The 17,650-nt window shown below is 37.3% G+C and overlaps 10 protein-coding genes across 11 annotated transcripts in view; 2 read left to right on the forward strand and 8 right to left on the reverse strand.

Moving 5' to 3' along the window:
- LOC100641075 (nuclear transcription factor Y subunit gamma-like) overlaps nt 1–2,257 on the forward strand; it is a 2,817-nt gene extending 560 nt beyond the window's left edge. Inside the window, exons 3-10 of the mRNA XM_020007602.1 lie at nt 113–184; nt 243–356; nt 426–536; nt 889–1,056; nt 1,138–1,347; nt 1,511–1,625; nt 1,693–1,860; nt 2,030–2,257. Of these exons, the coding sequence (XP_019863161.1) occupies nt 113–184; nt 243–356; nt 426–536; nt 889–1,056; nt 1,138–1,347; nt 1,511–1,625; nt 1,693–1,860; nt 2,030–2,091 (1,020 nt within the window). The 3' untranslated portion in view covers nt 2,092–2,257. The remainder of the gene's footprint in view (nt 1–112; nt 185–242; nt 357–425; nt 537–888; nt 1,057–1,137; nt 1,348–1,510; nt 1,626–1,692; nt 1,861–2,029) is intronic.
- Nucleotides 2,165–3,064, reverse strand: LOC105316505 (Williams-Beuren syndrome chromosomal region 27 protein-like). Its single transcript, XM_011411441.2, has one exon. It carries the CDS (start codon nt 2,928–2,930, stop codon nt 2,298–2,300), a length of 633 nt encoding a protein of 210 aa, XP_011409743.1. The 5' UTR covers nt 2,931–3,064; the 3' UTR covers nt 2,165–2,297.
- An 89-nt stretch (nt 3,065–3,153) lies between these two features.
- Nucleotides 3,154–3,961, reverse strand: LOC105316506 (Williams-Beuren syndrome chromosomal region 27 protein-like). The gene has a single exon (XM_011411442.2). It carries the CDS (start codon nt 3,914–3,916, stop codon nt 3,254–3,256), a length of 663 nt encoding a protein of 220 aa, XP_011409744.1. The 5' UTR covers nt 3,917–3,961; the 3' UTR covers nt 3,154–3,253.
- A 145-nt stretch (nt 3,962–4,106) lies between these two features.
- Nucleotides 4,107–4,754, reverse strand: LOC105316507 (malonyl-[acyl-carrier protein] O-methyltransferase 2-like). Its single transcript, XM_011411443.1, has one exon. The coding sequence runs from the start codon at nt 4,752–4,754 to the stop codon at nt 4,107–4,109; it is 648 nt and encodes a 215-aa protein (XP_011409745.1).
- A 337-nt stretch (nt 4,755–5,091) lies between these two features.
- On the reverse strand, nt 5,092–5,757 carry LOC105316508 (Williams-Beuren syndrome chromosomal region 27 protein-like). The gene has a single exon (XM_011411444.1). The coding sequence runs from the start codon at nt 5,755–5,757 to the stop codon at nt 5,092–5,094; it is 666 nt and encodes a 221-aa protein (XP_011409746.1).
- A 353-nt stretch (nt 5,758–6,110) lies between these two features.
- LOC109591182 (Williams-Beuren syndrome chromosomal region 27 protein-like) lies at nt 6,111–6,755 on the reverse strand. The gene has a single exon (XM_020006967.1). The coding sequence runs from the start codon at nt 6,753–6,755 to the stop codon at nt 6,111–6,113; it is 645 nt and encodes a 214-aa protein (XP_019862526.1).
- Nucleotides 6,756–6,882: 127 nt separating this feature from the next.
- Nucleotides 6,883–10,615, forward strand: LOC109592007 (syntaxin-binding protein 4-like). Of its 2 annotated transcripts, none has more exons than XM_020007585.1 (19): nt 6,883–7,069; nt 7,121–7,190; nt 7,239–7,357; nt 7,415–7,524; nt 7,589–7,800; nt 7,919–8,124; nt 8,174–8,355; nt 8,420–8,506; nt 8,559–8,702; nt 8,744–8,828; nt 8,889–8,965; nt 9,020–9,103; nt 9,158–9,223; nt 9,286–9,300; nt 9,458–9,571; nt 9,621–9,664; nt 9,754–9,920; nt 10,226–10,286; nt 10,367–10,615. In XM_020007585.1, exons 1-19 carry the CDS (start codon nt 6,904–6,906, stop codon nt 10,491–10,493), a joined length of 2,136 nt encoding a protein of 711 aa, XP_019863144.1. In that variant the 5' UTR covers nt 6,883–6,903; the 3' UTR covers nt 10,494–10,615. The 2 variants fall into 2 exon arrangements, with proteins under 2 accessions (XP_019863144.1, XP_019863147.1); XM_020007588.1 differs by having other exon boundaries at nt 10,229–10,286.
- A 93-nt stretch (nt 10,616–10,708) lies between these two features.
- On the reverse strand, nt 10,709–13,113 carry LOC105316509 (tetratricopeptide repeat protein 12-like). The gene is made up of 7 exons (XM_020007609.1): nt 13,008–13,113; nt 12,684–12,965; nt 11,522–11,718; nt 11,028–11,087; nt 10,913–10,984; nt 10,801–10,861; nt 10,709–10,755 (listed from the first exon to the last, which is right to left on the reverse strand). Exons 1-7 carry the CDS (start codon nt 13,066–13,068, stop codon nt 10,715–10,717), a joined length of 774 nt encoding a protein of 257 aa, XP_019863168.1. The 5' UTR covers nt 13,069–13,113; the 3' UTR covers nt 10,709–10,714.
- Nucleotides 13,114–13,327: 214 nt separating this feature from the next.
- Nucleotides 13,328–15,122, reverse strand: LOC105316510 (solute carrier family 15 member 4-like). Its single transcript, XM_020007594.1, has 2 exons — nt 13,545–15,122; nt 13,328–13,383 (listed from the first exon to the last, which is right to left on the reverse strand). Exons 1-2 carry the CDS (start codon nt 15,120–15,122, stop codon nt 13,354–13,356), a joined length of 1,608 nt encoding a protein of 535 aa, XP_019863153.1. The 3' UTR covers nt 13,328–13,353.
- Nucleotides 15,123–15,270: 148 nt separating this feature from the next.
- On the reverse strand, nt 15,271–17,085 carry LOC105316511 (solute carrier family 15 member 4-like). Its single transcript, XM_011411447.1, has one exon. The coding sequence runs from the start codon at nt 17,083–17,085 to the stop codon at nt 15,271–15,273; it is 1,815 nt and encodes a 604-aa protein (XP_011409749.1).
- Between the last annotated feature and the right edge of the window lie 565 nt (nt 17,086–17,650).

Here is a 17,650-nt window from a genome sequence, read left to right on the forward strand (position 1 = left end):
ATTATCTACTCTTGATTTTACATGTACATATTATTGTTCATTTTTTAAAAGATGCAATTTTTGCGTCATCTTATAATGCACGTATGTACATGTATTCATGTAATACATATAGGAAAATTGGAAGTATCCGGAGTATCCTTTGGCAAGAATAAAGAAGATAATGAGAATGGATGAAGATGTACAGGTATATGTACATTATAGAGAGTTGCTCTTATTTATAAAATAATGCGCCTGCTTTGTAGATGATAAGTGGCGAAGTCCCGATAATATTTTCGAAAGCCATTGAGCTTTTTGTATCGGAGCTAACCCTGAGGGCGTGGATATACACTGAGGAGACGAAAAGAAGGACTATACAGGTAGAAAAATTAGTATCATGAAGGCTACTATATGATCTTTCTCTCTCTCTCTCTTCTTTCTTTTATTAGCGTAGTGACATAGCAATGGCTATAGCTAAGAATGACATGTTTGATTTTCTGATTGACATTGTACCTAGAGAAGAAATACATGTACACTCGCGTTCAAGATCACACCACAAAGCAAGTTTAATATTATTATTGTACTGTTAGTATACTATTAGGATATTATTGGTATACCCCTGGGTTTTCACAAACCATGTTAAAAATTTATAAAAATTCTAATTTTGATTCCAATTAGCTGAAAATTTCTACACAGCATTAGAACATGTATATGTATTAGAAAATATTAATATTATAAAAATGGAGAATTGTCTCCTTTTCAATTTGTCAAAATTTGGCCCGAGACTGTGTACTATACAGTACAGGAACTTTTACCTGATCTTGAAGTAACTTTAAAAAATTACTGACAAGAAGCTGAGGACTATGCCAAGATCCTCTGGGAAATGTTGGTATATTCTTTGTCTATATGTAGGATTCTTTATCTAACGTGACAGAGCCTCAATCATCTGCTCTTTCTCTCAATCCTGACGTACTACAAACTTACTTGCAGCTAATGTCGCAGCAGCTGGAACAGGACAATAGAGACGAGGACAATGAAAGTGAAGGAGTTAGTTCGGCCACTTCACAGGTATTGCAACAGGTGAGCCATTCATCATTACTGTTAGGAGGAGAAGTATTAAATATATAAGTATAAACATTCTTTCTTTCTTTCTTATTGTAGTTACAAGTGATTCAGCAATTGACTCAAACTGGGCAACAAACGACTCAAGAGGAACCAAATCCACTTCCTCCTCCTCCTCCTTCATCTGCTTCTGCTCCTCTTTCTCATCCTCCTCCTCTCACTAGTGTCCCAGTGTCTTCTACTCATGATACACCACCACCACCACCTGCTCTGATACCATCAGACAATATACAGCAAGAACAGCAGCAGGTAAGATCCAATTTATTATCTAACCTTGAAGAGTTTTGGGTAAGCATCGCAGCATTAATTCAATCCTCTTCTCTTATTCACATCTCTCTCTCTCTCTGATTTTGTAACTTGTATACTTAAAATCTCTTTGCTTTCCTCTTTCTTTCCCTCTTCATTATGGTAGGATGCACAAGTTCTACCTGCTCCTCTAACTTCTCTACCTCAGTTGATCCCGTCCACAGATTCTTCCATACTAGTACCTTCTAGTCATTCAAATGATGAATTGCTAGTTCAACCAGGTATAGCCAGATCATCCTTTCCCCCTCTCTTTTTTCTGTCGTCTATTATTAATCATTAATTATTTAGAAGTCTTGCACTATTCTTCACACGAGCACTCCGCCGCTGACATTAATAATTTGTTATCTTCAAACCCAATTGACTCCATTCCTGTTACCACGTCTCAGTTCTTCAACGTAGCTCCTCTACCTCCTCCTCTCTCTTCCTCTATTGCTCAGTCGCAAGTTGTTTCTCAAGGTATTGCTACTAAATTTAAGACACCACTTGGAAAGTTTGAGCTAAAAATGTCTGTCTGTAAAATTGTACCAATTAACTATAGCTCCAACTTTCTGTGTACTGTCTGTTTTTGCAGAAAATTTGTTGTAGGATTTATAATTTTTAAAAATTTTCTTCTTTGTTGTTTCAGATCAGAACCAATATCAAGATCAAGGCTTAGCTCAATATTCATCATCAGATAATCACTTTTAAGAGTCAGAGGCATATTCACAATTGCAAGTACATTCAAGTTCTCCCATTTTTGTGGGCAATATTTAACTACAACTGAACTTAATGCCAAAAGACATTTTTATCCTTGAAACTATAATATAAATACTAAATACTAAATAGATATGAATATATATTATACAAGAATTTACATTACAGGTATTAATGATTCTTGCCCCCTCTCTCTCTCTTCAGTTCTTCTTAATGACAAATACAAGTGCAGAGCTTTCATTGTGGTACGGCATGTCAGGCATCTCGATTAACTTGCAATTGCATTCATCTATAACCTTTTCCCATTCCTTCTCGGTCAAGGTGTAAAGGTCTTTCTTGACTGTCGTTATAAAATAGCCACCTTTCTTGAGAACACGGATTAAATTAGGTAGACAGCTTGGCCCACAGTGAGACTTTGAAAATACTCCAGAGCTTACGATGCTGTCGAAGAAACCCTCTTCATAAGGTAGCTCGGCCTTCAAGTCGATGACTTTCAAGTCTTGATATATCCCCTTTTGCTTCGCTTCTTCAAGCATCCCTGGGCTATAGTCGCCTCCATAAAGCTCGACATTATCTAGGGAGACGACAGTGTTTACTTGCTGCCCAAGCAAGCCCGTACCACAGCCGGCATCAAGTATCCTAGGGCGCCTTCCTTCTGGTATGTCCTGACTGCAATATTGGCTCCATTTTGAAAGGACGCTGTTGAATCCAATATAATTCAGTTTTGTTCCTATCAGCTCGTCGTATTTTGAAGCCCATTTGTTGTAACTATCAGGGCCTCCATCTTTCCTCACGGCTCGGACGAGCTCCATAGCTTCTTCTACCAATGCCATTATTTCCTTGTAGATACTTGTTAGACTAATTCAGACAACCAACAGCAAACCTAACAAAAAACTTAGACAGAAGTCAAGTTTAATTAAGTCAAGGGTCACAATGACTATTGTCAGTACACGTGGGGAAAAAGGTCACCTGTTGTAGTAATTAATGACAAAAGAAACTGAGAAAAGTAAACTCATGATTGCTTGAGGTCACAGAGCTCATGCTATCTTCATGCACTAAGGTACTCATTAAAAGACTTGTGCAACAATAAACTTTTAAATTTATAAATAAAATTCTAACGGTATCTATCATTATCTAACACAGAACTTCAGTTAGTCTAATTGTTTTTCTTGATAACAAGACTTATTCCTTTTTCCAAAGTGTGATAAGGTATGTCACATGATTCGAGCAGCGTGCAATTAGATTCCTTCATATATTTATCCCAATCGTCTTTCGCCTCTTCATAAAACGTTTTACGAGAAGTGGTAATGAGAAGGCCACCTTTCTTCAGTACCCTGAATATGTTGGGAAGACAATCCGGGCCACAGTGACCTACAAGGAATACACCACAAGTAATGACACTATCAAAGAACTCTTCTTCATATGGAAGCTCTTTCTTTAAGTCGATCACTTGAAGATCAACATAGCCAGCGTTGCCTTTTTTCGCTTTCACTTCCTCCAGCATCTCAGGAGTGATGTCACCACCATAGAGCTCAACATTATCCATTGGAAATACAGTCCCCATGTATTCACCTACTAGCCCAGTACCACAGCCTGCATCCAGTATCCTATGCTTCCTTCCACTAGCTGCTTGAGCCTGGAGGGACTCAGGGCTGTAATGCTCCATCCATTTGGTAACAATACTCTTGGGAGCAGCCCATTCCATCTTCTCCAACTGTTCATCATAGGTCTTGGCCCAGCCACGATAAGCATCGCTCGATCCATCACCTTTCTCAGTTGCACGAATGGACTGTACAGCTTCTTCCCTGTCTGAAGACATGATTTTCCACTTTAAACTTCCAGCCAGCAGCCACTCCTGCAAAAAGGGTGTGGCTCAAATAATTCACACATTTTGTGTCATGAGTATGAGCATTGTTACAAACAACAAAAGAACAATAAGCCTAAAGCCTAACCAAAATAAACCAAATTATAATAGATAATAATAATAATAATAAATACAAAACACTAGTCTAATTTTTCTTGATAACAAGACTTATTCCTTTTGCCAACGTGTGATAAGGTATGTCACACACTTCCAGTAGAGTGCAATTACACTCCTTTATGTGCTTATCCCAACCCTCTTTTGTCTCTTCATAAAAAACTTTACGAGAAGTGGTAATGAGAAGCCCACCCTTCTTCAATACCCTGAATATGTTGGGAAGACAATCTGGACCACAATGACCAACATAGAATACTCCAGAGCTTACGATACTATCAAAGAACTCTTCTTCATATGGAAGTTCTTTCTTCAAATTGATCACTTGAAGATCAGCATAGCCAGCGTTGCCTTTTTTCGCTTTCACTTCCTCCAGCATCTCAGGAGTGATGTCACCACCATAGAGCTCAACATTATCCATAGGAAATACAGTCCCCATGTATTCACCTACTAGTCCAGTACCACAACCTGCATCCAGTACCCTATGCTTCCTTCCACTGGCCGTTGCTTGAGTCTGGAGGGACTCAGGGCTGTAATGCTCCATCCATTTGGTAACAATACTCTGGGGAGCAGCCCATTCTATTTTTTCTAAATGTTCGTCATAATCTTTTGCAAAGCTACTGTAGGTACTAGGTCCACCGTCCTTTTCACTTGCACGAATTGCCTGTTCAGTAGCAGACATTTTTCAAGAGCCTGATCCGCTTATAGTTCTTAATTGGCTGTGGCTGCATGTCTTGCATGCGGGCATGACAGGAAAAGGCGTGAGAACACTGATTGAATTGAACAATAACTTGCAAAAAGCATTGAATTAGATATAGTCGTTTTCACACAAAAAACTTATAAATATCAAAACAAAAGGTCTTACAAATAAGCCAAAATCAAAAGATCTTATAAATAAGCCAAAATCAAAACTAGATCTTATAATAAGCCAAAGTCAAAAGGTCTTATAAATAAGCCACAATGCAGAATTAAGTATTATAACTATATATATAGCAAAATAAATAAGCATAAAAACCAGTCTAATTTTTCTTGATAACAAGACTTATTCCTTTTGCCAATGTATGATAAGGTATGTCAACTGCTTCCAGCAGTGTGCAATTAGATTCTCTTATGTACTTATCCCAACCCTCTTTTGTCTCTTCGTAGAATGCTTTACGAGAAGTGGTAACAAGGATACCACCCTTCTTCAGTACCCTGAATATGTTGGGAAGGCAATCTGGACCGCAGTGGGCAACGTAAAATACTCCGGAGCTTACGATGCTGTCGAAATACTCTTCTTCGTATGGAAGCTCTTTCTTCAAATTGATGATTTTAAAATCCATGTAGCCTGCGTTTTTCTTCATTTTCGCTTGCTCTATCATCTCAGGAGTGATGTCACCACCATAGAGCTCAACATTATCCATTTGTACTACAGTGCTCATGTATTCACCTACTAGCCCAGTACCACAGCCTGCATCCAGAATCCTATGCTTCCTTCCACTAGCTGCTTGAGCCTGGAGGGACTCAGGGCTGTAATGCTCCATCCATTTAGTAACAATGCTCTGCGGTGCAGCCCATTCTACTTGCTCAAACACTGCTTCGTAACCTGGTGCAAGGTCACGGTAGGTAGTAGGTCCACCATCTTTTTCAGTTGCACGGATTCTGGTCTTGACCTCTTCAAAGGTGAGTGTAGCTGCTGCAGACATCTTGTTCAAATCACTGAGTGACTGAGTCAATAGCACCAAGCTTGCTAGCCTTATACTAAAGATCCTATGGTGTGATAAGAAGCGGCGTGCGCCCAGTGCTGAGTAGAATATGGCCAAGAGTATTCATAAAATAATTTCCCAACAAAAGAAGCAGCGACCTTTGTTTCTGCACATGTTTAGCATGCACACAGCATGCATGACCTAATTAAAATTTTAGCCCTGCCTTATAAGGGTGTGGCTCAATGCACTTATAGCTATAGATTGATTTATAGATAATATTGATTAGTAGTACTATAGTAAAACATAGAATGAATTATAAAATTCAATACCAAAAAATAAGTCATTAGATAAAACTAATTTTTCTTGATAACAAGACTTATTCCTTTTGCCAACGTGTGATAAGGTATGTCACACACTTCCAGTAGAGTGCAATTACATTCCTTTATGTGCTTATCCCAACCCTCTTTTGTCTCTTCATAAAACGCTTTACGAGAACTAGTAACAAGAAGGCCACCCTTCTTCAATACTCTGAATATGTTGGGAAGACAATCTGGGCCACAGTGACCTACAAGGAATACACCACAAGTAATGACACTATCAAAGAATTCTTCTTCATATGGAAGCTCTTTCTTCAAATTGATGATTTTAAAATCCATGTAGCCTGTATTTTTCTTCATTTTCGCTTGCTCTATCATCTCAGGAGTGATGTCACCACCATAGAGCTCAACATTATCCATTGGAAATACAGTCCCCATGTATTCACCTACCAGCCCAGTACCACAGCCTGCATCCAGTATCCTATGCTTCCTTCCACTAGCTGCTTGAGTCTGGAGGGACTCAGGGCTGTATTGCTCCATCCATTTACTGATTATACTTTGAGGACTTTGCAATCCTATTTTTATCATTTGTTCATCATAGTCTTTTGCCCAGCTTTTGTAAGCATCCGGTCCACCATCATTTTCGACAGCATGAAGCTTTTCTGTGACCTCTTCTTCCATTGTTCATTCATAAGAAATTAAGAATATCTGTAATCTGCTCTATCAGATTTCATTGATTATCAAGAGTCCATTATATTTTTCAGGCCGGGTAGCCCCACCCTCATTGGGTGGGGCTCAGTTTGCTGCAAAACAAGTGGGCGTTTCAAACATGGCAGATACTACAAGCAACAGGAACGCACTTGAAATAAAGCTTACAGGAACGAAAAAAGGACTTGGTATAACTATAGTTGGTGGACACAACCCTAACAAGCCAGAAGAAGGCTCTGGCATTTACATTAAGGATATTTTGACTGGTCGTCTGGCACATGAGAATGGTATAGCATTCAGCAACTGCAGACCTATAATCCAAATGTTACTATATATAGGTAAATTAAAAATTGGAGACCAGTTGCTGCAGGCAAATGATGAGAGTTTGGTTGATATATCAAATGAAAGGTATGTAGATTTTAATGCTAAAAGTTGTCAGTACGATCTCTTTCCCAGAGCTGTTGAAATATTAAGATCTTGTGCTGCTACTGACACAATAAGTTTACTTATAGCCCGTGATGAGATTGCACAAACTGAATATCAAAGGCTCTCAGTTCCAAACAAGGCACAATCAGGTATCATTAATGTTATAAGGAAGCATCTTATTGTCATATAATGCATGCATTTTGCAGATGCAGACTATGAGGATAATAGGACTGACCCAGAAACTGGAGGAGATGAGGAGAATGGGTCCCTCACTCCAGTCTCTTATACTAGTGATTCAAGCAGTGAAGAAGAGCAGGTCAGCAAATGAAAAGAAATGAAACAGTATGGTGTAACAACTGATGATATTTAATCTTTTACAGAGGACCAGCGTAGATCCAATGCAGCTTTCATCAAGAAATAGGCCACTCTCTGCCATTTCTGATGTTTCAGGCCCACCTCCTCCTCTACCAAGCTCACCACCACCAGATGATGATGCTAATAACAATACAGTATTATCCGCATATGAGCCAAGACAAGCTGAAATCAATCTCTCAATGGCTGGCAGTGAGGTGGCAGCAATTGCAGCAAGAAGGTATGAAGAGCTTGAGCTAAACATTATAAGAAGCCAAAGCAAAGGCCCGTGCTTGGCCCCAATTTATATTACATTTTCTGATACACCAATACTAGACTATACTGTGCTTATTCTGTAGGAGACCACTTCAAGATGAGAAAGAAGCTGCAGGCTCTACTAGTATTCCAACAGCAACAGTTCATACTGATGTACCTGCTGTAACTGTTAGTAACGTACAACCTGCTTTGTGGACTGAGAGATATATTCCATCACCCGAGGGGACACCCACTAGGGCAATGTTTAGCTTACCTTCTGATGCTCCAGCCACATATATAAAAAGAAATGGTAAAATTAAGATTACAAAAAGTCACTTCAATTACACTTCCATTTTTAGCTTCAGGCCCTAAGATTGAGAACAAGAGAATATCACCACAAGAAATAACCGAGTTAGCTAAGTCAAGGGGCGAAGAAACTGATGACAAAGGGACAAAGAAACGCGGACAACTTTCTGGGCCTGATTACAAAAGACTCTCAGTTGATCCTCGGAATAAGTTTGCCTTCAGTAAACTGATACTGGTAATAATCCTATAGTGCCCTAGAGCACACTTATTATTCAACTCTCGATGCAATATAATTACAGGCATTGAATTATATTGAGGAAAAAGGAATTACATCAGAGCAAGAGGAAAAGATTAGGGACTCTCTTAATGTTGATTCAGATGGCAAGGTACATAAACACTAGCATGCTTAGTCTAATTGTATTATTATCATTTTTCAAGGTTGTTTATGATGAATTTGTTAAAGTTGTTCAACGCCTGTTACCGGCTATCGAATTGGATCGGGTTAAACTTGTCGAGGCACTTCAAAAGAAAATACCAGTGCCAGAATTTGCTCCAAAACCACAGCCAAACTTTCAAACAACTGTAGGACATTGCTATTATATTCTTATATGATTGTTTGGTAGATTATATCCCGTGAAGATCCCAAAGAAGATGCAGGAGCTGTTCCAATGGTTCAAAACATTGCCTATAAACCATTGGCTCACCAAGGTCAGCTATTGGAGAGATTATAATGTGATAAAGTATAGCTAATACTCTTTCTATAAACAGACAGCCAAGTTGTTGAGCAGTTGCGATTAGCTATAGCAAAGAGAGACAGTGCTATGAAAGAAGTTGAGCATCTCAAAGTATGTCAGTAGATGGAGTGCAATAAAAAGTAATAAAAATGATTCTTTTAACAGGCAAAACTGAAACAAGAGACAATTGAGAAAGAGAGAGCAATGGCAGCCAATGCTAGATGGAATGAGGAGAGAGAGACACTTAGAGTAAATTAATTAATGTAATTATGAAGCATAATGACTTATGGATTATATCTCTAGGACCGGTTGTCAGATAAGGAGAAAGAAATAGAGAGTCTGGCAAAGAAAGTGAGAGAGCAAAAAACAGTAAGTGAATTTGTAAAATTATTTATAAATTTATTTCAATGTCTACTCTTTATTTTAAACAGAAGATTGAGAAACTGGTAAGTTGATTTATTTTAGGGAGAACTTGCATGGCTTCATGAACATGTACATACTAATGAGTGGACATTACCAATTTACAATCAATGGATCTAAAATTCAAATTATAGAATATATATATATACATATATATATTATATTTTAATCATTTTTTTGTAGACTACTAGTGACAATTGTAAGAAAATAGCCTCGCAGGATTGCGAGTTGAGGAAAAAGAATGACACACTTAGAAGATATCAAGTAGCTACAGAGCAGCTCTCCCAGTTTTTGGAAGTAAGAAAACACATCCTTTTTTTATGTTACTATGCCTTCTGCCATATAGAAATGCCAAGAAGTACTTGCTAACTCTGACACAGAGCAAATAGTGTAAGACAATATTCTTGAATACTTTTAGAAGTTTATATAGCACACTAGTTTCTACTAATATTGAATTTTCGTTTTTTAATTTTCTTAAGGTATCATCCACAAGGAAGAGGCGACTTTGTTACTAGGGGAGATCCCATCACAGGGAATCCCCGCCCACCTCCTTTCGTTTCGAAAAATGCTCGTAAATCCGCCAACACTCTAGCACAAGAAGCCAAAGAAACTATGCTGGCAGTTAAACGCATACTAAGTGCTGGAGGTAACCATTATATTAATTTTTAAAATAATAACGTATAGTGGGAAATTTTTGCGGCCCAAAATTTTTGTGGATTTTGCATTTTTTCAAAATTTATGAAAATAAAATTCGCGAAAATCAATTTAATACAGTTCAAGATGGCCAAAAATTATAAAAAATTAAAGCCATGAAATTGATTTTTAGACAAATCCGCAAAAATTTTGTGCACTAAAACTTCCCACTCTACAGTAGTTTACTTATATTTAATTAAAATTATACTTAATTTAATTAGAAAGCAAAATTCAGTTTATACTTTTACTTTGTAACAGTAGAGTTGCCAGAAGGCTGGGAAGTGGCATATACAGCAGACGGGGAGAAATACTACATTAAGTAAGGACAATATACCACACACTGAGAGTTATACAGATACAAATTTTATTCATTGCACATTTTAATTTTTCCCCTTATAGCCACGGGAACCGAAAAACAAGTTGGGAACATCCTGAAACAAGGTTATCCACAGGAGGAGGAGGAGGAGGAGGAGGTGATCAAAATGCAAAGACGAAACCATACTCTAAAGCAGTGAAACAACGCTAGAGCAGCTAACAACTAACACACACCATACAGACTGTATTAAGTATACTCTTAAGTTCTATTATAATTATATTAGAGACTATCTTGTTGGTGATATTTTTTAACATACAACTTTGTATAATGTATTGGTCGTAAAAATAATAATGTATTTGTTCATAGTACCTGGAAGAAGTCATTTTATATATTATATATTTTTTCGTGAGTACTTCTTTTTTTTGTCTCTGCTATAAGTCACAGTCCCAGTTTTCAATGTTTTTTATATAGCCTAATAAATCATCAATTAGTTGATGGACCACACCCATTAACATACTTTTAATGATTGATTCTTTGTCGGGAACTTTTAATAACGCTGTCTGAAAGCAATCCCTCGCCTGAAGAAAAATGAAGATATCATTAATATAATTTATACGCTTCATGAAGACCTCATTATTTCTTCCAATGTTAACAAATGACTTTCCTTTATAAAGATAAGCCTTAAGGCACTTATCATTGAACTACCAAAAAATAATCAATGTAATACAACTTTTCTTGACTTACTTTTAAAGCTGCATCGCAGTCTTTTATGACGTCATCGTATCTTTCTAATTTTAAATAAACCTGAGAAAAAAAACAATAAATAAATAAATGAATAAAATAAATAAATGAATAAATAAATAAATGAATAAATAAATAAATGAATAAATAAATAAATAAGTAAATGAATAAATAAATAGATAAATAAATGAATGAATAAATAAATAAACAAATGAATAAATAAATAAATAAATGAATAAATAAATAAATAAATAAATGTATTATTATAATATCAACACCTATACTAGTTTAGATACTTTACATGTGCATGTGCACAAGTAAAGTATGAAATATTATAAAATATTTAAAAATATTATATATGCAATAATAATAATAACAATAATAATAAATAATAATAATAATAATAATAATAATAATAATAATATATCTTACACTAGCTTAGAAACTAGTTAACTTGTATTTATAGATTGTACAAAAAACTGTATAAATATGCTTACTAAAGCTCTGTTAGTGTAAAGGGTAGTGTCACCAGGGAGCTGCTCTATTGCGTCACTATAACACGTCAAAGCCTTTTGGTACTGTTCGTCTCGAAACGCTTCATTCCCTTGACACTTGAGCACTTTGCCAAGCTGGAGTCGCTTCTCTCTTCTCTCCGCTCTCTCTTGAGCATCCTCTTCTAGTGCACGACAAAATGCTACAAGAGAAGGAAAGAGAGAGAGAGATTATATAAGAATTATATGTAGAAAAATTAACTTGGACAGTTATAAATTTAAAATTTGAAGTTGGAATCAGCTCAAACTTTCTACACAGCATAAGGGCATCAATATGTATCAAAAAATTTAATAAAAATTGGGGGTGATTTCGGAGTAATTTTTTGGAAAAAACCATGGGCTATAGCCTTGGGTATTTTTCGGATTTTTGACATTTTCTTAAAATGGCTGTAACTTGAAAAATTGAAGTCGGAATCAGCTCAAACTTTCTACACAGCATAAGAACATCAATATGTATCAGAAAATGTAATAAAAATTGGGGGTGATTTCGGAGTCGATTTTTGAAAAAAACCATGGGCTATAGCCTTGGGTAATTTTCAAAATTTTGGCATTTTCTTAAAATGGCCATAACTCAAAAAATTGAAGTCAGAATCAGCTCAAACTTTCTACATACCATAAGGGCATCAATATGTATCAGAAAATGTAATAAAAATTGGGGGTGATTTCAGAGTCAATTTTTGGAAAAAACCATGGGCTATAGCCTTGAGTAATTTTCAAAATTTTGGCATTTTCTTAAAATGGCCATAACTCAAAAAATTGAAGTCGGAATTGGCTCAAACTTTCTACATAGCATAAGGGCATCAATATGTATCAGAAAATATAATAAAAATTGAAAGTAATTTTGGAGCCATTTTTCGGAAAAAAACCATGGGCTATAGTACATGGCAATTTTCAAAAAATGGCACATTTCAATAAAATGGCCATAACTTGAAAAACTACAGTCAGAATTGGCTCAAAATTTCTACATTAATAGTAATAAATTTAAACTGAGACAAAAGCTACCAAGATGGCCATGTGCAGAAACTACTTGCAGGAAGTTAGAGACAATTCCTGATTCACACTACTTTAGCACTTTAAGTCAACAAAATGCTGGATGACTGCAATATACCTTCATGTTCCGAATTAAAAGATTGATTTGCAAGAGGTGAGGAAGACGAAGTACCATTAGAGACAGAACTATTAGTTATAGGTGGATTTGGAGTTACACCTGGATTGATGACTGTCCTATTAAATCCAACCACTCCATTAGAATCCTTGTCAGAAGAAGAAGAAGAAGAAGTGCTTCCTCCTCTTGCTCTCCCGTCTTTTGTCAAATACTCGTCAGCATTTTGAAGTGCACTGGTAATGGAGTCCTGGTCCCTTGATGTAGCTATGTCACGAACAAGTCCTTCTATGGAAAGCAAAATTTTGCTTTGGTACATTAAAGACTTACCTACTTGGTTCACTCGGGAGAGAAAGTCATCCAAATCTTCCCTTTCAGCTTTGTCTGCCATCTTTATGGTTTGTTTTCCGCCCCCCTAGGCGTTTATTAATGATTATTGATTAATAATGAATCACAGAAATTATTATTCTACAAAATGAATGCATCGTTTGGCAAAATTTAAACTAAAAATTCAAAGTTTAATTGTAATTAGTCGAAACATCATTGTTATTAATTATTATTGTTATAAATAAATGCGGAGGCAGAGCATGAGCTGCTGACATTCGTGCTTCCATCCACAGTCCCATATTTATCAAAATATTCCTCAATTTGCTGTCGATACTCATCTGGTATGTTTCTAGTACGAAACTGATAGCGAGAAGAAAACCTAACGTAGAGAAAAACAAACAAGAAACAGAGAACTGCCTTAGTCATGTTATAATAGAATATGCAGCTGGGATAAGAAGTTGGTGACATTGGTTTAAATGCAAGGTAAATGTTAATGGAGAATAACCTTACTGCACTATAAAAGAAGAACCACAGACCTACCATGACTCCTTTCATCTGCTCGGGCGCTTGAGCTATTAAGAACTCGACAGAGAATGTTGCAGCAAAGACCTCTCCAAAGGCTCTCAGAAAGATAGCGGGTAGTCCCCAATAGAAACCTAAATTAACATCATTTCTTTCAGTATAATTGCCATTTCCAAGTAAGCACATGTCATGTTTATATTTGTTAGTGCTTTGGGCTGTAAGGTCCAATAGGCATAAGTATAATAAACTTATAGCGGTTAGCATTAGGCCAAAACCAATCCTTTTCAATACACTAGGGATGTATTTGTGAAACAATGGAAACAGCACTGTGTGATACATTGTCAGGAAAATTATTGTGAAAATGGAATAATAGATGGCACTGTCTTCTGCGATTGATAGTACTATTCTGTTGAAGTTAGTCATTTTTATATTCGGCTGTAGCAATTTTTTTGAGTAATTGAACGGATTTGATTGCAAGCCGAATGCAACTGACAGGAATATGAATAGCAACAGGCGCAAGGTCGTCTTCACGTCTTCCACCTGTTCTTCTGAGAAAGGCCCTCCAAAAATTTTCTTCCCATACTCAATGCGTGAATGAATTCTATTTGAACAGAAAACAAAAGCACTAGGTTTCCTTGGTTGCTTATTTTTCACTGTATAGACAATAACTTTAAATATTAATTTGATGGGGTTGGTAACCTTTGGCGTGACATCTAGCCACTTTTTAAGAGTGAAGCAGCTAATGAGAACAATTACTGTACACACCAAATGGACCAGTAGCGTCCCAAACGTAAGATAGCGACTACTAACTACCAGAGATGAAATCTGGACTATGTTGTTAATGCCAGCACATATTGCACTGAGCCAAAAATGCCAATGAATAAGTGCACTCAACTTATCACCAGATGCTCCTAAAATTTGATCCGTAAGGAAAGGAATGACATTTGCATCAAAGCAAGCAAAGCCACACACGTTCAATAGCACGCCCAAGGCAAGGAGGACAGCAGCAATTAGCTTAAAGGAGAAAGGATGTGACACGTGGTAGGTTACTATGTGAGAGCTGTAACCAAAGACAATGCAAAGTCCTGCAGCAAAAATACACATTATGCTATACTTAAGAGCCCTATATCTTCCTATCCTTGCATCAGCTACCCAGCCCATTACTGGATAAAGAACAAACAGGGTTGTGTAGATGATGCTGCTTACGTATTTGGGCAAATGAGCCTTCTTCCTCAAAGCATTGATGGATAAACCCAGGAGGTGAATAGACATAGAAATTGGAATGACACAATGAAGCAAAAAGGTCCACATCAGGACAATAAGTGCCCCCTTTGATTTGATAACAAACTGAATACGATAAGGGTTTCCACAGCAAGTAAGACAAGACTTAGAGGCATCTTTAGACTTTGTGTCCATTGATTTAAGAGCCTCTTCATTTCTATCAAGGAGGTAATCCCTTTCAGTCGACTCGTCATGGAGCAATAGATCATCAATTCTTGCTGCCATTGTCTTTCTATTAAACACTTCAAATACACAATGAACAACAAAAATAGCTGTTTTGTTATACTGATACACTGAGTCTACTGATGCATGCATAAATATACTTTCAATGTTTATCTTAGCAGTGAAATTGAAAATTGATATCAATTATGAGTTTGTTTCTCATGGGAGAAGCATACCGTGCATGCATAAACAAGTCCCTAATTATAAAATAATAGCAATAAAATCTAATTATAACAGTTTTTTAATCACAACTAGAGCATGACGAACTAGTGTCACTGCGGTCGGCATCACGAATCATGGAGGAGTCATATGAGACCCCATCACCCGACACAGAATTGATACTCAAGTACTTGTTGTAGTGATTCTCGGCTAAAATGTTAAAGTTGATCGGAACGTTACGGGTACGAAGCTTGTACTTGTAAGCCAGCCCCAAGAACAGAGCAAATGTTAGAAAACTAATGAGAGTTTTAGTCGCATAGTAATAGAAGGTACAGGAAAAGACTGAAATCAATGGAATGTATTTAAATGGTATGTATATGTAAAGGCTTATGGTTTGTATAATACCGTAGGACGCAAACCAAAGTCCCACCATTAGACCTTTCATTGGACCAGGGGTTTGAGCTATTATAAATTCAAAAGCGAAAGGAACAATAAATGTCTGGGCAAGACCATTTATTGTAACAGCAGGTAGTGCCCAGTAGTACTCCAATTGTAGGCGGCTCCCCTCTGATGTAATGTTTTGTAGCAAGCACAGCTCAGTGTTATTGGTCTTAGCAGTAGCTATTGGGTCTAGTATTGTGGTGTAGAGCAAGTAAAGGGTTGAGAGGAACAGGCCAAGTCCAATCCATTTCAATACGCTGGGTATATAATTATATAAAATAGGATAGACGAGAAAGTGGAAGACTGCAATGAAAATTAATAAAAAGAATGCATTTTGAATGCCATTGTTTTCAACCAGGTCAAATGCTATGCTTCCTACTTTGTTATCAATGTTTGGTTGTTGAAGCTCCTTTATGAAAGTTATAGGAGCAAGCATCAACCCATAGGTACCAGACAGAAATACGAGAGGCAGTAACCGAAGACTAGTTTTCACATCTTCTACTTCTTCCTCTGAAAATGGCCCACCATATTTCTCTTTTCCCAGATCAATACGAGACGGGGTAACTTCCTCCCAGTAAGTCAGGGCACTCCGATTTCGAGCGTATTTGTTTTTGCATGCATAACGAAGGACTTTGATAATCAGTTTGATTGGGTTAGTTATCAGTGGTGTGGTATCAAGCCATTTTCTCAATCCAATACAAGCTATGAGGACAATTGATGTACAGATGCAATGGACCACTAGTGTACCAAGTGTAACATGTTGATTGTCAATTGAGATACTGTGCAAACTAATATTCACGATTTCAGCCAAAGCACTAACCCAGAAGTACCAGTGTACGAGTGCGCTCAGTGACTCTCCCGAAGCACCTAGTACCTGGTCCGTTAAAAACGGGATGACATTAGCATCGAAACTTGCGAAGCCACCAACATTGAATAAGACACCAACACCAAGGAGGATTGTCACTATGGCCCTGACGAAGGCGTGGGAATCGCCAGCAAAAATGTGAATGAGATAGCCGACGATCATCAACACTGAAGCAATGAATATACTTACTATGCTACCCACTATGGCCTTGTAGCGACCAATTTTAGCATCAGCCAACCATCCCATAAAGGGATAGAGAATGAAGAGCATCCTGTACAGGGCTTCACCAGGCAGCCATGCCTGTACTGCTGATGAATTTTGTGAATTTAATGAGAGTCTTAGGAGATGAACAGAAGTGTCAAATGGTATTGCCATATGGAGAAGCAGGCCCCATAAAAGTACAGCCATAGCTCCTTTGGATCTTATGCACTGAATGCGATAGTTGTGACCACAGCAAGTTGTGTTACTGGCATCATCTGGTCTGGAGAGGGCCACTGAATGGACTAGTATAGTAGAGTTCTGGATTGGGGAGTTATTTTGAGCTGTTGCTGATGGAGCAAGAAGAGAAGTTGTTTCAAACCTGGCAGCCATTACAGAAAGAAAGAGAGAGAGAGAGGGCTTGAATGAATGTTGAAAGTGAATGCGCATGGTAAGTTTTGTATATTGCCCAACTGTATTGATGGGTAATATGTGATACTAAAAGGTAAACATTTCATCTTGAAAGTAAAACATTACTTCAATGATATTAGCAATAACATTAGCATTAAGTTGTCTAAACGCTCGTCCCATTTGTGAATATCATCAAGAGTATCATGCATGCCATGTTAATCCCATAGCACAGCTTGATTTTAACCCTTAAAAGACAGGTCACAAATTTGTGCAATGCCATGGAGACAGCTATAGCTGTCACATATTTGTGACGCAATGTGACACAATACTGTGACAGCTGTCTCCAAGACTTAAAGCCAGGCATACACTAGGCAACATGTTGCTGGCAACATTTGTGGTTACTTTGATCTTGTAAGCAACATGTTGCCAGAAATAGAAAGATGTCCTATTTTTGGCAACATGTTGCTTGGTTGCTAGCAACAAGTTGCCTCATGTATGAAGGCCTTTCTATTTCTGGCATACACTAGGCAACATGTTGCTGGCAACA

Source organism: Amphimedon queenslandica, unplaced genomic scaffold (assembly GCF_000090795.2).
Source record: "Amphimedon queenslandica unplaced genomic scaffold, v1.1 AMPQUscaffold_13509, whole genome shotgun sequence".
Lineage (NCBI taxonomy): Eukaryota > Metazoa > Porifera > Demospongiae > Haplosclerida > Niphatidae > Amphimedon > Amphimedon queenslandica.

What these genes read in the sequence shown, in the direction of transcription:
- LOC105316510 (XM_020007594.1), bottom strand. Translation starts at nt 15,122, where the DNA reads ATGCATGCATCAGTAGACTCAGTGTATCAGTATAACAAAACAGCTATT. An exon ending in AGCAGATGAAAGGAGTCATG is followed by an intron (nt 13,384 to 13,544) that starts GTAGGTCTGTGG and finishes TCTCTACGTTAG; the next exon opens with GTTTTCTTCTCGCTATCAGT.
- LOC109592007 (XM_020007585.1), top strand. Translation starts at nt 6,904, where the DNA reads ATGGCAGATACTACAAGCAACAGGAACGCACTTGAAATAAAGCTTACA. An exon ending in CAAGCAGTGAAGAAGAGCAG is followed by an intron (nt 7,525 to 7,588) that starts GTCAGCAAATGA and finishes AATCTTTTACAG; the next exon opens with AGGACCAGCGTAGATCCAAT. An exon ending in CACATATATAAAAAGAAATG is followed by an intron (nt 8,125 to 8,173) that starts GTAAAATTAAGA and finishes TTCCATTTTTAG; the next exon opens with CTTCAGGCCCTAAGATTGAG.
- LOC105316505 (XM_011411441.2), bottom strand. Translation starts at nt 2,930, where the DNA reads ATGGCATTGGTAGAAGAAGCTATGGAGCTCGTCCGAGCCGTGAGGAAA.
- LOC105316507 (XM_011411443.1), bottom strand. Translation starts at nt 4,754, where the DNA reads ATGTCTGCTACTGAACAGGCAATTCGTGCAAGTGAAAAGGACGGTGGA.
- LOC105316511 (XM_011411447.1), bottom strand. Translation starts at nt 17,085, where the DNA reads ATGGCTGCCAGGTTTGAAACAACTTCTCTTCTTGCTCCATCAGCAACA.
- LOC105316509 (XM_020007609.1), bottom strand. Translation starts at nt 13,068, where the DNA reads ATGGCAGACAAAGCTGAAAGGGAAGATTTGGATGACTTTCTCTCCCGA. An exon ending in TTTTAATTCGGAACATGAAG is followed by an intron (nt 11,719 to 12,683) that starts GTATATTGCAGT and finishes CTTCTCTTGTAG; the next exon opens with CATTTTGTCGTGCACTAGAA. An exon ending in ACTGCGATGCAGCTTTAAAA is followed by an intron (nt 10,985 to 11,027) that starts GTAAGTCAAGAA and finishes ATTTTTTGGTAG; the next exon opens with TTCAATGATAAGTGCCTTAA.
- LOC109591182 (XM_020006967.1), bottom strand. Translation starts at nt 6,755, where the DNA reads ATGGAAGAAGAGGTCACAGAAAAGCTTCATGCTGTCGAAAATGATGGT.
- LOC105316506 (XM_011411442.2), bottom strand. Translation starts at nt 3,916, where the DNA reads ATGTCTTCAGACAGGGAAGAAGCTGTACAGTCCATTCGTGCAACTGAG.
- LOC105316508 (XM_011411444.1), bottom strand. Translation starts at nt 5,757, where the DNA reads ATGTCTGCAGCAGCTACACTCACCTTTGAAGAGGTCAAGACCAGAATC.